Here is a 16,846-nt window from a genome sequence, read left to right as displayed (position 1 = left end):
TTTTGAATTTATATACTGCCCTACTCCCGAAGGACTCAGGGCGGTGAACAGCCAAAAGATAAAACACACATAATACAAAATTTAAAAAACAGTGTAAAAGCACATTAAATAATTTGGCCCATACAGATTAAAACACCCCTATTATTTTAAAACAAATTTAAAATTAACAATGAAAAGGAAGTTAGGCCAGGCCTGTTGAAATAAAAAGGTCTTGAGGGCACGGCGGAAAGTGCGTAAATCTGGGATCCTCCGTATCTCCGGGGGGAGCTCGTTCCAAATGGCAGGTGCCCCCACAGAGAAGGCTCTCCCCCTGGGGGCCGCCTGTCGACACTGTTTGACCGACGGCACCCTGAGGAGCCTCTCTCTATGGGAGCGTACTGGCCGGTGAGAGGCTACTGGTGGTAGAAGGCGGTCTCGGAAGTACCCAGGTCCTAAGCCATGGAGCGCTCTAAAGGTGGTAACCAAGACAAAAATTAAAATAATATAAACATAATGAATAAATTAACAAGAAAATGAAAAATTCTGCCATCAGATTTCAATGTTTCAAGATATTGCACTGACACATTCCATGAAATGTGTTGTGCTGAAGGATTTCAGGTGCCATGGTACGAAGCAGACATTTGTTAATGTATTTTTTTTATATTCTTTACAGAATATTTTTTCAGAATTACCAGCATGTCCTGGCCTTAGCGTTTACTCTAAAAGAGATCAATAAACATTGTCAGATCCTACCCAATGTCACGCTGGGCTTCCATATTTTTAACAGCCATTTCAGTCCAAGCTGGACTTACTTCGCCTCAATGCTTCTGCCTTTCACTCACGGCAAATTCATCCCTAACTACAAGTGTGGGATCCCAGAACATTTGGCTGCAGTGATTGGGGGACCTGATATCTCTCTTCACATGGCAGCTGTATTGTGCATCTACAAAGTTCCTCAGGTACAAAGTGCAGAAGATATTCATTCTTATATTGCCATATCCCTCCAGAGGTCTGCATGCACCTTTTTCTTAAAAACAGAGACAACTTTCAGATTCCAGGATATTATTTTTTGCTTGATAGGATTACCAAATAGAATAGAATAGAATAGAATAGAATAATTTTATTTCTATACCGCCCTTCTCCCGAAGGACTCAGGGCAGTGTACAGCCTATTAAAAACACAAGACAACATCAGTTAAAATAGTTTAAAATTATTAAATGAATTCGGCTCAATTTAAAACCCCAGGAATTTAAAACCCAATTTAAAATTGTTATGTTGATAGCTCAGCCTGGCGGAACAACAGGGTCTTGAGTGCACAACGAAATAACCGGGGTTCGGAGATCTTACGCATTTCTGGGGGCAGTTCATTCCACAGGGCTGGGGCTCCCACAGAGAAGGCCCTCCACCTGGGTGTCGCCAGCCGACATAACTTGGCTGATGGCACCCTGAGGAGACCCTTTCTGTGGGAGTGAACTGGCCAGTGGGAGGCTATTGGTGGCAGAAGTTGGTCTTGAAGGTACCCGGGTCCCATGCCATGGAGCGCTTTAAAGGTGGTGACCAACACCTTGAATCACACCCGGAAGACCACTGGGAGCCAATGCAGCTCGCACAGGAGGGGTGTCACGTGGGCACAACGACTTGCGCATGAGAGCGCAACTCTGAGAGTATGAGTACTCGTAACATTGAACAGATAGTGGGGATATTGGGCAATGAAAAACATTCCTCAATGCAAGACACTGAATTGAGAGTTGGAAGGGACCTTGGAAATCTTCTAGTCCAACCTCTGCTCAAGCAGGTAACCCTATACCATTTCATATCAATGATTGTCCAATCTCTTCTTAAAAACGTCCAGTGATGGAGCACCCACAACATCTGAAGGCAAGCAGTTTGTCTGATTAATTGTTCTAACTTGGTTCTCTCCTTGATTAGTTTCCATCCATTGCTTCTTGTCCCACTGTCAGGTGCTTTGGAGAATAGGTGGACCCTCTGTTCTTTTCCTTTTTCTCACGCTATAGAGGGACATTTGGGTTGATATTTCTAAATAAAGACAACTAGTTGCATAGTGTTTCAGTATATAAGCTGAAGGCCACCAAGAAACTCAAATAAATATATCGTATTTTTCAGAGTATAAGACGCACCGGCATATAAGACGCACCTACCTTTTTTGGTTGGGTTTTTTTTTTAAAGTTTTTTTTTATTATTATTTTTTAGACAAACACACATACAAACATACAATGTATTTTCTTTGAACAGAGTATTTGGCTGGTTCACAAATTTAAACAGTGTTTAGTCATTTTTTTAATTTTTTTTAAAATTTGATTTATATGCCGCCCTTCTCCGGAGACTCAGGGCAGCTTACAATGCGTTAAGCAATAGCCTTCATTCTTTTGTATATTTTTTATACAAAGTCAGCTTATTGCCCCCACAAACTGGGTCCTCATTTCACCTACCTTAGAAAGGATGGAAGGCTGAGTCAACCTTGAGCCTTGGAGAGATTCGAACCAGCAGAAATTGCAGGCAGCTGTGTTAATAACAGGGTGCACTAAACCCCTGTACTATCAAGGCTCTTCAATTAAATTTACAATTTCTATATTTCCTTTTTGCCATATTTATTCCTCATCTATTTTTTTTTAAAAAAAACCAATATTACCCTTCATTCTCATCTCTAATATTAATCAAATTCAATTTTTCCCTTCTATTCTATATTATACCCCTTCCCATTGTCATCTATTTTTATATCCATCCTCACATTGGTTAATTATTTAATATTACAGTTGTTTAATACAAATTCAACATTTTTATATAAATCAACTAGTTATAACTAATTGTTTTTTGTATATTAATCAATATGAACATGAATATTCCAATTATTTCCATGCAAACCAATTTCTTACAAATCAATTAATTATATTTACCAATAATAATAAACCAAATAGTTTTCCCCATATATTCCTCCAAACCAGAACTTAACCATTTCTGCTTTCAACACAATATACAATGAATAGTATCTCAATTATTACAATTCCCTAGTTAAATAGAGCTTTTTTTCTTTTGTGTTTTAAAATCTTGAACTCTCCTCTTTTGCCCTAAATTTCCCATTGTTTGCACCTACCTTTTTTGGTGAGCAAAAAGAAAAAGAAATCTCTCTCTGCCTCATTTTGTCACGTTGCAGCAAAGAACCTGCTTTACTTTCAGTTTCATTTTTTCAGCATAGCTAGGGGAAAAAAAAAATCTGCTCCAGCACTTTTTGCAGCAAGCAGGAGAGCCCTGCGCAAAACAGCTGAGAGCAAATCAGCTGAGAGTCGGGAGGCCGATCTAATCAACTTGTGCTAATTAACCTATGCTGAAGCTGAAAGGGGCTGTTTTTTCTTGCTATTTGCTTGCAAGGAGGTAAGTGCTGTGAGGCACAGGCCAGAGGGTGGGGGCCAGTGGGTGGGCAGGGCTACATTCGGTGTATAAGACGCACCTAAATTTTCACCCCCTTTTGGGGAGTAAAAAGGTGCGTCTTAAACTCCGAAAAATATGGTACACATATTCAGAGGTTCACTTAGACTTGGACTTAGAATAACTTTACTGTCATTTTAAATGTATATTAATTAGAATAGAATAGAATAGAATAGAATAGAATAGAATAGAATAGAATAGAATAGAATAGAATAGAATAGAATAGAACAAGAAAGTTGGAAGGGACCTCAGAGGTCTTCTATTCCAATGCCCTGCTTAGGCAGGAAACCCTACACCACTTCAGACAAATCATTATCCAATCTCTTCTTTAAAATTTCCAGTGTTGGAGCATTCACAACTTCTGGAGGCAAGTTGTTCCACTGATTAATTGTTCTAACTATCAAGAAATTTCTCCTTGGTTCTAAATTGCTTCTCTCCTTGAACATTAAAATGAAAATTTGTTACATATAGCCCTCACAGACTAACCACCTCCAATATACACGATATAAACATGACAAAAATATAAATGAATGTATGAATAAATATGCATATATGACAAAGAGAAACAACACAGTCTAGTCTGGATGTATAAATGTACAGTACATGGCAAGAAAAACGTAGACCTTTCGATATGCATATGTTTGTCTTCCTTTAGTTGACCTATGGCTCTGCTCCAGCCATGGAGAAAGAGACTCAAGCGGTTTTCTTCCTGCAAATGTTTCCAAATGTTGAATCCCATGAACATAAGGGTCTCATGCACCTATTGAAGTACTTAAGATGGATCTGGGTTGGGATTCTTGTAGTGAAGGATGAGAAAGCAGAGAGATTTGTCCAGGAGGTCGTCCCTTCCTTTTCCGAGTATGGCATCTGCACTGAGTTCATAGCAGAATTACCAAACATAAATTTCTATAATGATTTTATGGATTTTATGGAGGAAGGACTACGTATATACCATGTTCTCATGAAGAGCGGAGCCAATGTGATAATCGTATATGGTGACATTCAGACCATAACAATTCTGAGAACTTTCCTCCGGTTTTCAGAAGTGGAGGACATACCAAAGAAGCAAAAGATCTGGCTTATAAATGCTCAGACAGAGTACACTTCAATGTCCCTTCATAAAACTTGGGACGTCAATTTCCTACATGGGGCTTTATCCTTTGCAGTTCACACAAAAAAGGTCCAGGATTTCCAGGAATTTCTTCACAATCTAAGTCCAAAGAATGACCATCACGATCATTTTCGGAAAGATTTCTGGGAACAGGCATTTGGTTGTTTCTTCTCAAAAACAGAGACATCTGAGGTAACTTGTACCGGACAGGAGAAGCTTGAGACTCTTCCTACATCTGTGTTTGAAACACGCATCAGTGGCCAGAGTTACAATATTTACAATGCAGTCTATGCTGTGGCACACGCTTTGCAATCTCTGTATTTATCCAAATCCAGGGACACAGCAATAGTGAAAAAAGGAAGGAAACAATTTCATAAACAAGCGTGGTGGCAGGTAAGCCTGTAAACAGATTAGTGCGGAAACAATCATATCTGTATATCTGTGGAGATTCTCAGTCATCCAGGTCATGTTGTCCTAAAGCTCATGACAACAATAGGATAAAACATATGTAACTGGAAAGTATGTTTTCTTGTGTATGTGTGTGAGAGAGTGAGTGTATGCATACATAAACATAAATGTTTTCATTTTGTTTTATCTTGTTATTATCTTGCTTGCTTGAGCCTGGTAAGATTTGAACTGTCAAATTGCAGGCAGCCGATAGTCAGTAGACGTAGCCTGTAGTACTGTTCTCTTAACCACTGCGCTACCATGGCTTATAGCCATGTGCATCCTAGTATTTATTATGTATTTATCAGAAGTCATCCGGCTTATGAGGCTTTAGTATTTAAACTAATTGCTAATTAATTTTTTGCTGGATTTTTTTTTTTTGTGTGTGTGTTATTCTATATTAATTTTTTCCCCAGTAACCTGATATTTTACCTCTGCCTCTCTGTTGGAATGATTGTTATGTTATTTGTTTGATACAGGCCTACCACTGAAATATTAAAATGTTTTAATATTTTCTTTAAAGAAACATCCATGTGTATGTTTTGAATATATAAAATTTTTCTCTCTTCTCTGTCCTTTTCTGTTTTTGTTCCTCTTTGGCTGTCCCTGTTTTTCAGGTTCATTCTTTTCTGAGAAGTGTCAGATTCAACAACAGTGTTGGTGAGAAGATCTCCTTTGATGAAAAGGGAGAATTCATTGGTGGATATGATATTATCAACTGGATCTCATTCCCAAACCAATCCTTTGTTAGGATCAAAGTTGGGATGGTAGATCCCACAGCTCCAGCCGAGAAGTTCTTCAGTATTTCTGTAGATTCCATCACTTGGCCAGTAGGATTTAATCAGGTTAGCTGCTGGAATCTAGATTGGTCTTGCTTCCTTAAGGTAGCATAAAAGTGTCTTTATTGATGAAAGTCTTACGGCATCATCTATGAACGAGCCTAAGTATAAATGTTCTAGGGAAGGAAAAAATTATCTGTAAGAATGATTACTTTTGTAATAGTTGATATAAAATATTATATTTCTGTTCTGTCCCCGTCTCACACACGCACCCAATAGTCCAGTTTGTAATTAAATCCACAGCAAATAGGCATTGTGTCCAAAGGTGCAAAGTGACTCGCCAGAGATTTAGCTTTGTCCGTCACAGAGTCCAAATGGCCACCACACTCCCTTTTATAGCCTATGGGGTGTGGTCCAGTGACTCAGCTTAATCTCTGGCACGCCTCCTTTTCTGCTGCGCACGCTTGTCTCGCCGACGCTGGCGTGGATCCAACCACAATGTTTCTTAGTCACTATCCGACGGCTCGGAAACACCTGGCTCCTGGCCAATCTCTTCTCCTTCGGGAGACACCTGAGGCATTGCCAGAGAGGAGGGTCCTGGAGAGGGAGGCCTGGCCATCCCCTCTCCTTCATGTTCGGAGCCTTCTTCCTCCGATAAGATAGGCTCGGAGGACGGAGCCACAACAATTTCATGGTTTTGAAGTAAAAGCTACAACCCAGTGTAGTAGATTTCACCAGTCTGGTGACTTCAAAATTCAGAAGTTGAGAAACTTCTGTGATTCACCCAAAATAAGACCGGGTCTTATTTTGAGGGAGTGTCTTATTTTTTTCCCTCTACAGTAGTCCCACTTCTGCTTGCTGATGGCAGGGCAGGAGGCCACATGGTGCACCAGTACCACCCTCATGAAGTGGGAGGTAAAGCTGCCACACACACCCTGCACCAACTTACCTCAGGGCTCACAGAGTCAGGCCATCCATCCCCCACACTTGTCTTGCCTCACGGCAGCGACTCTGGCAGTCCCATCCAGCAGGACCCCACATGGCTGCCGGCCTACTTCTGCTTGCTCATGACCACAATGGAGCATGAGGCCAAACGACACACCCGTACTGCAGCCACGAGGTGAGAAGAGGGTGGGAGGGGGAGCTGCCCCCTGTGCCCCACACCAGCTTACCTCAGGGCTCCAACAACCAGGACATCCATGCCTTGACATCTGCATTGCCTTGTGACTCCAGCACCAGCACGCCGCTCGGCCTCCTGCTCTGTTGCGGCCATGAACAACAAGAAGTGGGCCAAATGGGCTCCTGTAGCACATGGCTGCCAGTGCTGGTACCAAGAGGCAGGTGTCAGGGCATGGATGGCCTGGCCTCCAGGGCCTTGAGGTAAGCTTCTATGGGGTGTGTGGGGCAGCTCTAACCCCCCACCTTGCCGGCTGCACGGCTCTTAAGTAGGGCTTATTTTGGGGTTAGGGCTTATATTAGGCACATGCATAAAAAACATGCTAGGACTTATTTTTGGAAGAGTTCTTATTTTTGGGGAAACAGGATATTGTTATATAGCCAGCACAAAAATTATCTTTGGAGTCTGGTGTTGATGGATATAGAAAACTATTTATACCAATAATTGTAGATATTTAATGAATTATTATTTCAGAACAATTAGATCTCAAAACTACGTAATCACATTACATCTCTTTATCAATCTATTTTTTATGCAGTTGATTCCACAGTAACAATATCTCTCCAAGCACTTCCTTTTTCCTCTCCATCTTAAAATATTCTTTTTCATTCGCTGATAGGCATTGCCTTTATCTCTGTGTAATGATCCCTGTGAGAAAGGATACAGCAAGGAAAAGATAGAAGGGAAGTCATTTTGCTGCTATGCTTGTCGTCTGTGTCCAGAGGGGAAAATATCAAAGGAGAAGGGTAGGAAATTTCCAAATATAATGGGACTAAGCCATGAGCGTTCAACACTGTCTATAATCCATGGTAACAATTCCAATCGATGTGTTCTTTTCCAGATGTGGATGACTGCTCTCCATGTCCAGAAGATCAATATCCAAATCCTGAGAAAAATATGTGCATTCCAAAGCGGATCACCTTTTTGTCCTATGAAGAACCCTTGGGGATCAGTCTGACCATTCTTTCCCTTTGCTTTTCCTTAATGACAACTTTGGTCATCACAATCTTCATGAAACACAAAGACACTCCCATTGTCAAAGCCAACAACCGGAATCTCACCTACCTTCTCCTAGTTTCCCTCCTCCTCTCTTTCCTTTGTGTCTTTCTATTTCTTGGGAGACCCAATAGGATTGTGTGTCTCTTTCGACAACCAGCTTTTGGCCTCATCTTTTCTGTGGCAGTCTCTTGCATCTTGGCCAAAACCTTTGTGGTGGTTTTCGCATTCATGGCCACCAAACCTGGTTCCAGATTGAGGAAATGGGTGGGGGGAAGAATGGTCAGTTTCATTCTTCTGGCCTGCTCCCTTGTTCAAATGTGTTTTTGTGCTGTGTGGCTGATAACGTCCCCACCGTACCCAGATTTCGACGCACACTCAATATCTGAAGAACTCATCCTGGAGTGCAATGAAGACTCGGTCATGTTTTACTGTGTTTTGGGCTTTATGGGTTTTCTTGCTCTGGTTAGCTTCTCTGCTGCTTTTCTAGCCAGGACGTTACCCGACAGTTTCAATGAAGCCAAATTCATCACCTTCAGCATGTTGGTCTTCTGCAGTGTTTGGCTATGTTTTATCCCAACCTATTTAAGCACAAGGGGAAGATACACGTTGGCTGTGGAGATCTTCTCCATGATCTCCTCCAGTGCTGGATTATTGATGTGTATCTTCCTTCCCAAGTGTTTTATCATTGTGATGAGACCTGAACTGAATGATAAACATCAGCTGATGAAGAGAAAAATTTAACAAATATTTACATTTGTCTGATATCCTTTATATATAGATGTTGGAGATCTTTCCCACTGGCACATTTAAGCCAGAGAACAATGTGCAATATAGAAGATTGGCCTTTGTCTGAGATTTAAGATAGATCAGAACTTTTTTTCTTTCTGGAAGGCAATTATAAACAGGGACCATAAAATCATATGGATAAACAGGCTTCCTGTGGCTCCGCCGATGTTGCTGGACACTCTTTCTTGGAGCGCCAGCCCTGTGATCTTGTAAAACCGCCTTGACAGCGCAAATCAGCTGTCCAGCGACTGAAAAACCTTTCCCTCAGGAGAAGAGGGAAAGGAGAGTCATCGGATCGGGGTAGAGCTCCCTGAAAGCCCCTGAACTAGTTTTGGGGGCTTGGAGGGTGAGAGCTCCCCAAGAAATCTGATAAAACTCCGAGATCCAGGGCGCTTCTGCTTTAAGCAGAAAAAAATGTCGCGACCACTTCTGCTTTCTTAACGGAGATTCAAGTTGATTATCTAAGCAGACGGAGTGAAGACAAGGGAGCAGACAATCTCAGACAATCGCAAGTAACAACCCCTAATTTTACGCTTAAACTGCTACCTTTTGAAGCTGATTAAAGCATTGAAGAAAATGGCGTTTGTGCTTCTCAGGGTGTAAAAGTGAAACTTAACTCTCGTTAAGGCTCGTTAAGGCTCGTTAAGGCTGTTAACACCCAGCACTTTTCAAGACGGTTGGATTTTAAAGAGTTTATTGCTAATTGGGAAAGATAGAGAATTGATTTGCCAAATTAAATTATAAGAAAAAATTAAAACTGCTGAGCTTTCTTCTCTGCTGCAAAAAGAAAGAAGGAAAGAAAGAAAGAAAGAAATGGCTTCTAAACAAATTAAATCTGGTGCTATGGCTGAGCCACAAATACAAACACAAACGCAAACATTTAATTTGGAACTGTTGCAAAAATCATTGAAGGAATCTATCACAGAGACTCTGAAAGAATGTTTAAAGTTGCAAACCTTGGTTATGGAAGAAAAATTTGAGGAAGTTACAGAACTTATTGAGGCTTGTAACAAGGAGACAAGAGAGGATATTGTGTTTGCGTTTCAAGGTTTAGCAAAAAATATGGTTCAGCTGGATGAGAAGGTGGAGGAAATTAGCCAAGCTAATTTGAACTTGGGAAAAAAAGTGGAAGAAATTCAGAATAAGTCAGAGAGGGCAGATGAAGAAATGACTCTTCTTCAATACAGAATGATGGTTTTTGCTGGGTATAATTACAGATTGTACAGTCATAGAGACTACATTGATTTTAAACTTGATAACAGCAGCTAGGCTTTTGGTAGCACAATATTGGAAGAAGAAATGTTTGCCTACTATTGAAGAATGGACATTAAAAGTGGCAAATTTTGCAGAGATGGCGAAAATCTCAGCGTACTTGAAGGACCATACACAAGAAAGATATATACTGGAGTGGAGAAGATGGATTGACTATGTTCAAAATAAATATCAGACTAGGAAATACCAAATAGCTTATGAATGATTAGAATGTTAGAAATGTGTTTGTATTTTGTTAGTACAAGGGGAGTCAAGGTTTTAGGGGGTGTGTGGGAATTTATAGATTGTTAGTTTAGTTTAGATCATGATTGATAAATGTTATACCCTGTATTTTGCTCTGGGAAGTCCGGGGAGGAGGGGGGTGGGAGTGGGTAGGGGGTAGGGGAGAGGGGGGGAAATTTGTAAAAATGTTTTTTGTTTTGTTTTGTAAAACTCTTTAATAATTTTTTTTTTAAAAAAGCATATGGATAAATAAATAATAACACAAATTGGACATATTTCATGTATGATAGACAGCTCTGACTCATCATTGGCATCCTTCAGTCTCAAGAGGCTATGGTATCGTGCTCTGGAAAGAGGTCCTAAAACAGCATCTAGTGTGACTAAAAAGGCCAATTCGAGAGTGGCAATCCCTTCCACACTGAGGGCAGATACATTCTGTACCCTGCCCAGCTCCCAGATTTCGCTGGTTCCAGGACTGCCTCTTCGCCTCAGCCTGCCGAACAAGTGTCTCTTCGAATTGGAGAAGGCCATGCTGCATCTTTAGCCTCCAAGCTGAACGATCGGAGGTCAAGTTTCCCAGTTGTTAATGTCCATTCCCAGGGCCTTTAGGTCCCTCTTGCAGATATCCTTATATCGCAGCTGTGGTCTCCCTCTGAGGCGCTTTCCCTGCACTAATTCTCCATACAGGAGATCTTTCGGAATCCGACCATCAGCCATTCTCACGACATGCCCCAGCCAGTGTAGACGTCACTGTTTCAATAGTGTATACATGCTAGAAATTCCAGCACATTCCAAGACTGCACTATTTGGAACTTTGTCCTGCCAGGTGATGCCAAGAATTCATCGGAGACAGCACATATGAAAGGTATTCAACTTTCTCTCCTGCCGTGCATAAAGGGTCCAGGATTCACTGCAGTACAAGAGTGTGTTCAGGACACAGGCTCTATAGACCTGGATCTTTGTATGTTCCATCAGCTTCTTATTAAGCCATACTCTCTTTGTAAGTCTGGAAAATGTGGTGGCTGCTTTACCAATACGTTTATTCAGCTCAGTATCTAAAGAGAGAGTGTCAGAGATAGTTGAGGTGAGGTACACAAAGTCATGGACGACCTCCAGTTCTTGTGCAGAGATTGTAATACAGGGAGGTGAATCCACATCCTGACCCATGACTTGTGTTTTTTCAGACTGATTGTTATTCCAAAGTCTTGGCAGGCCTTGCTAAAACTGTCCATAAGTTGTTGAGGGTCTTCAGCAGCGTAAGCAGTGATGGCAGCATCATTAGCGAAGAGGAAATTTCATAAGCATTTCAGCTGGACTTTAGACTTTGCTCTCAATCTAGAGATTAAAGAGTTTTCCATCTGATCTGGTCCAGAGGTAAATACAGGAGTAAATACTTCCAGTTCCAAAAGCATATTTCAGCATGACAGCAAAAAGGATCCCAAATAAAGTTGGCACGAGGACACAGCCCTGTTTCATTCCACTTCGAATATCAAAGGAATCTGAAGTTAAAACTATCAAAAATTACAGTGCCCTTCATTTCCTCATGAAAGGACCTGCTGATGTTGAGGAGCTGAGGTGGATATCCAATCTTGGGGATAATTTTATTTATTTATTTATTTATTTATTTATTTATTTATTTATTTATTTATTTATTTATTTAATAAATTTTTATACTGCCCCCTCTCCCGAAGGACTCGGGGCAGTGAACAGCCAAAATTAAAAACACACAATACAAATATTAAAATACATTAAAATGAAATTAAATTATCTTTGGCTTCTCCAATTTAAAATCCCTTGCCCATAAAATTCCCCAGTTAAAAGATTTTTAACCCAGCCCGGCTTGCTGAAATAAAAAAGTCTTCAGGGCTCGGCGGAAGGTACGGAGGTCCGGGATCAGTCGTATCCCTGGGGGTAGCTCATTCCAGAGGGCAGGTGCCCCCACAGAGAAGGCTCTTCCCCGGGGGGTCACCAGCTGACATTGCCTGACAGACGGCACCCTGAGGAGGCCCTCTCTGTGGGAGCATGTTGGCCGGTGGGAGGTTATCAGAGGCAGAAGGTGGTCTCGTAAGTAACTGGGTCCTAAGCCATGGAGCGCTTTGAAGATGAGAACCAACACCTTGAAGCGCACTCGGAAGACCACTGGAAGCCAATGCAGCTCACGCAGGAGAGGTGTCACGTGGGAGCGCCATGTCACCCCCATAAGTACCCGCACGGCCGCATTCTGCACCAGTTGGAGCCTCCGAGTGCTCCTCAAGGGGAGCCCCATGTAGAGAGCGTTGTAGTAGTCGAGGCCTTATAAAGGCCATCCCTGCTAACCAAGTCAAAAGCCTTCGTATGATTTATGAAGGCTACAAAAAGTGGCTGTCTTTGATTCCTGCATTTCTCCTGCAACTGTCTAAGGAAAAATACCACGTCAGTAATGGACCTGTTGGCTCGAAATCCACACTGTGATTCTGGATAGACTCTCTCTGCAAGCACCTGGAGCCTCTTCAGTACGACAAGGGCAAGCAGCTTCCCTACAACACTAAGAAGAGAGATGCCACGGTAGTTGTTACAGTCACCCCATCACCTTTGTTCTTGTACAGTGTGACAATATTTGCATCCTTCATGTCCTGTGGTACTCTACCTTCACTCCAACAAAGACAGAAGATTTCATGCAATTCAGTGGGGATGTTCTCTTTGCAGCACTTCAGAACTTCGGCAGGGATGTTATCTTTCCCGGGTGCCTTGCCAGAGGCAAGGGAATCCAGGGCTGCATTTAGTTCTTCTTAAGTTGGTTCATTGTCAAACTCCTCCAAGACAGGCAGGCACTCAATGTTATTTAATGCTTCTTCAGTTACCACATTTTCTCTGGAATATAACTCAGAGTAGTGCTGCACCCAGCGTGCCATCTGCTGTGCTCGGTCCTGGATAACCTCACCTGTAGCAGACTTCAGAGGGGCAGATTTCTTCTGTGTTGGACCTAAAGCCTGCTTTTTTTTTTAATTTTATTTTTTAAACAAAAACAACATAAAAATATCATCCTTCCAAACAATTACAGACAGTGTTTCGATTGGTTAGAATCATTTCGTGCTCTCAAAAATTTTCAAAATCACATCATATGACAAATGTTCTTTCCTCTAACAGAATATAAGTATTTAAACATTTTATCCAAATTTTATTTATTTATTTATTTATTGGTTAGATTTATATGCCGCCCTTTTCCGGAGACTCAGGGCGGCTTACAATGCGTTAAGCAATAGCCTTCATACTTTTGTATATACCTGCTTAGTAGGGCTTTCGCCCCCCCTCCCGCCCAAGCGGTGTTCTTTTTTATACAAAGTCAGCTTATTGCCCCCACAAACCCGGTTCTCATATTACCTACCTCGAAAGGATGGAAGGCTGAGTCAACCTTGAGCCTGGTGAGATTTGAACTTGCAGTAATTGCAGGCAGCTTGTGTTACTTAACAGTGCTTTAGTCTGCTACGCCACCAAGGCTGTTCTCTATATATTTCATATCCATATCCATATCCAATATCTCATCTCCATGCTTTATTATCTATCCATTGATAAAATATCTCCCATATCAAATAATATTGTTTATCTTCCTGTTCTCTTATTTCAAATGTCAGTCTACTCATTTCAGCACAGTCCAACATTTTCTTAATAATTTCTTCATCAGTAATTATCTTCTCTCCTTTCCAATTTTTTGCAAATACAATTCTTGCCGCTGTTAAAATATTCACAATTAGATATTGCAATTTTTTATTAAATGTCTCTGGTAAGATCCCTAATAAAAATATCTCTGGTTTAAAGTCAACATGTCTCTTTGTCATTTTTTCCAACCACGTGTGTATCTTAGTCCAAAATCTCCTTGCTTCTATGCATGTCTACCACATATGGTAATAAGATCCTGGGGTCTGATGACACTTCCAACACTTCTCCGATTTGTTCTTGAACATTCTGGCTATTCTCGTCAGGGGTAAATGCCACCTGTAAAACATCTTATACAAATTCTCCTTATATGCTGTAGACATTGTCATTTTATGATTATGTGACCACAATTTTTGCCATTTCTCTAAATCAATACTATAACCAAAATTCCCCCCCCATGCTATCATTGATCCTTTAACTTGTCCTTCTTCCAATTTTACCTCTAGCAAATATCCATATAGCTTTTTAATTATATGGTCTTCAGAACCCATTATAAACAGCGTTCTTGAAATATTCCCATCATTCAGATGCATTTACTTCAGCTGGGCCTGGGAGACTTTCCTTGAGTGCTTGTGCAAATTCCTCCACTTTGCCCTGATTGCGGGTTTTGTTGATGTCAATTCGTGGTCTTCCTTCCTTCTTCGAGTGATGCAATCTCTTTGTTTGCAGTTTTATTCTGCTGCATACCAAGGAGTGGCCTGTATTGCAATCAGCACCCTGATAGCTGCGTGTGATTGTAACATTGGGGAGGTTGGAGCGCCTGGTAAGAATCAAGTCGAGCTGGTGCCAATGCTTCGATCTTGGATGTCTCCAAGAGACTCTGTGTTGAGGCTTTGTTTTAAAGTATGTATTGCTAACGCAAAGACCATAGTAGCAGTAAAATTCCAGCAGTCGTTGGCCATTTTCGTTCATCTTTCCGATGCCAAACTGACCTAAACAAGTGGGCCAAGAACTATAATCAGCTCCAACTCTGGCATTAAAATCACCAAGGATAAACAGTGGTTCTTTCTCAGGGATCTTCTTGATAATAGCAGCCAGATCATCATAGAATTTGTCTTTGGATTCTACTGAAGATGATAATGTTGGAGCATATGCGCTAATAAGAGTAACCAGACAGAATTCTTTCACTTTCTGCAGCAGGTGGAGTAATGGATCCTAGTAGAGTGTTTCTGACCGCGAAGCCAACCCCATATTCCTTAGACTCGTTTGATGGTTTTCCCTGCCAGAAGAACCATAAAAGGATATGGTTTTATGGTTCAAAAAGCATATGGACCATAAAAGCATACCGATAAACAAATAATAACACAAGGGCCTGGTGGCTCAGCAGACTGATAGCATTGTGATTAACACCAGCTGTCTGCAATTACTGTAAGTTCGAATCTTACCAGGCTCAATGTTGACTCAGCCTTCTGTGCTGTATACTTTCTAAGGAAGCCTAGGTCAGAACAACCAAGGAGATCTTATTCACACCCACACACCCACACCCACACCCACACCCCCCCCACACCAATGTAGGGCCTGGTGGCTCAGCAGACTGATAGCATTGTGATTAACACCAGCTGTCTGCAATTACTGTAAGTTCGAATCTCACCAGGCTCAAGGTTGACTTAGCCTTCCATCCTTTCTAAGGTAGGTTAAATGAGGACCCAGTTTGTGGGGGCAATAAGCTGACTTTGTATAAATATACAAAAGTATGAAAGCTATTGCTTAACGCATTGTAAGCCGCCCTGAGTCTCCGCAGAAGGGCAGCATATAAATCAAATTTAAAAAAAATGTACATATTTCATGTATGATAGACAGCTCTGACTAAATATATGATTAAATATGAATTGTAAATTTGTCTTAACTGGTCATCTTAATCTATATCCACACTAGAATGTGAAAAAGAAGTGGACTTAAGTACAAATAAGTTTTTCATTTGAAAATTTAGGGCTTAGGAATTGTTTCCGAAGTAAGAAAAAAACAATGGCAGTTTTCTACTGTACATCATGTGTAGGGGTTACCTATGAAAAATTGGCTAAATTCAGAAGGTCTGGCTGAAATTTGAAACTAGGTTATCTGAGGAACCGTCTCACCCCAATGAGATGACCATGGGTCTACCCCAAATCATCCAAGGCCAGACTTGGGGTAATGGTCATACTCCAGATATAATTTTTTCCCCAGAGCAATAGTAACATGGTCTGCTGGGGGAATCTGTCATTATCCCATCATGGCCAGACTATGCCCTGGTGGCTGTGGGATTTTCCAATGCTCACCTATTTCAATAGTTCACTCTTGACAACTAATGGGCACATTTGGGTTTCAGAAGGACCTGGGAAATATTCTGCTTTATGGCTCTGTAGAGGTTTTTGTCGCAAATGGACAACCTCCAATAGAGGCTTTTGTCTTTTCCTAACTCCGTGACCCCACTGTACTGATTCGGGAAACAGTTTTATATCAAACTGTCATCTTACACTCACATAGCCCCTTTATCAAATGCTTCTTTGGAGTCTGAGGCTGCCATATTATTCTCAAATGCAAGACAGGTTTTAAACCAGGGGTGTCAAACTCACTTTTTTTGAGGGCCACCTCAGGGCTGTGGTTGACCTCGGTGAGGCCAGGTGGGTGTGACCCACTGGGTGGGTGTGGCTGAGTAGATGGTTGTGACCAGCTTTACGCCACTCCTCAAACTACTGGCATGTTTCCTCTTCGCCCTGTGTAGACAGGGCCGAAGACATACTGGCCCAATGTTTCCTCTTCACATTGGGTAGACTGGTCTGAAGACACGCTGGCTCAATGTTTCCTCTTCACATTGGATAGACCAGGCCAAAGCGACGTGGGCCAGCCCCTTACATTTTCCAGAATGGCCCCATTGGCCAAATCCGATTACATCACAGGCTGGATCCGGCCCATAGACTTTATGTTTGACACCCCTGGTTTCAACTGTTGAACTTCACA

At 41.5% G+C, this 16,846-nt stretch overlaps 1 protein-coding gene across 1 annotated transcript; it reads left to right on the top strand.

The window, feature by feature from the left end:
* The first annotated feature begins 902 nt into the window (after positions 1–902).
* Positions 903–8,677, top strand: LOC139324383 (vomeronasal type-2 receptor 26-like). Its single transcript, XM_070954095.1, has 5 exons — positions 903–938; positions 4,079–4,927; positions 5,599–5,826; positions 7,557–7,683; positions 7,779–8,677. The coding sequence occupies exons 1-5, from the start codon at positions 903–905 to the stop codon at positions 8,675–8,677; spliced, it is 2,139 nt and encodes a 712-aa protein (XP_070810196.1).
* The last annotated feature ends 8,169 nt before the right edge of the window (positions 8,678–16,846 follow it).

The sequence above is a fragment of the Pituophis catenifer genome, unplaced genomic scaffold (assembly GCF_029215685.1).
Source record: "Pituophis catenifer annectens isolate HBS135680 unplaced genomic scaffold, rPitCat1.0.hap2 SCAF_15, whole genome shotgun sequence".
NCBI lineage: Eukaryota > Metazoa > Chordata > Lepidosauria > Squamata > Colubridae > Pituophis > Pituophis catenifer.
This window is presented reverse-complemented; position numbering and strand designations above follow the sequence as displayed.

Coding starts and splice junctions, on each gene's coding strand:
- LOC139324383 (XM_070954095.1), top strand. CDS start 903: ATGGCAGCTGTATTGTGCATCTACAAAGTTCCTCAG. Junction 939..4,078: donor GCATCTACAAAGTTCCTCAG/GTACAAAGTGCA, acceptor GTCTTCCTTTAG/TTGACCTATGGCTCTGCTCC. Junction 5,827..7,556: donor GGCCAGTAGGATTTAATCAG/GTTAGCTGCTGG, acceptor ATTCGCTGATAG/GCATTGCCTTTATCTCTGTG.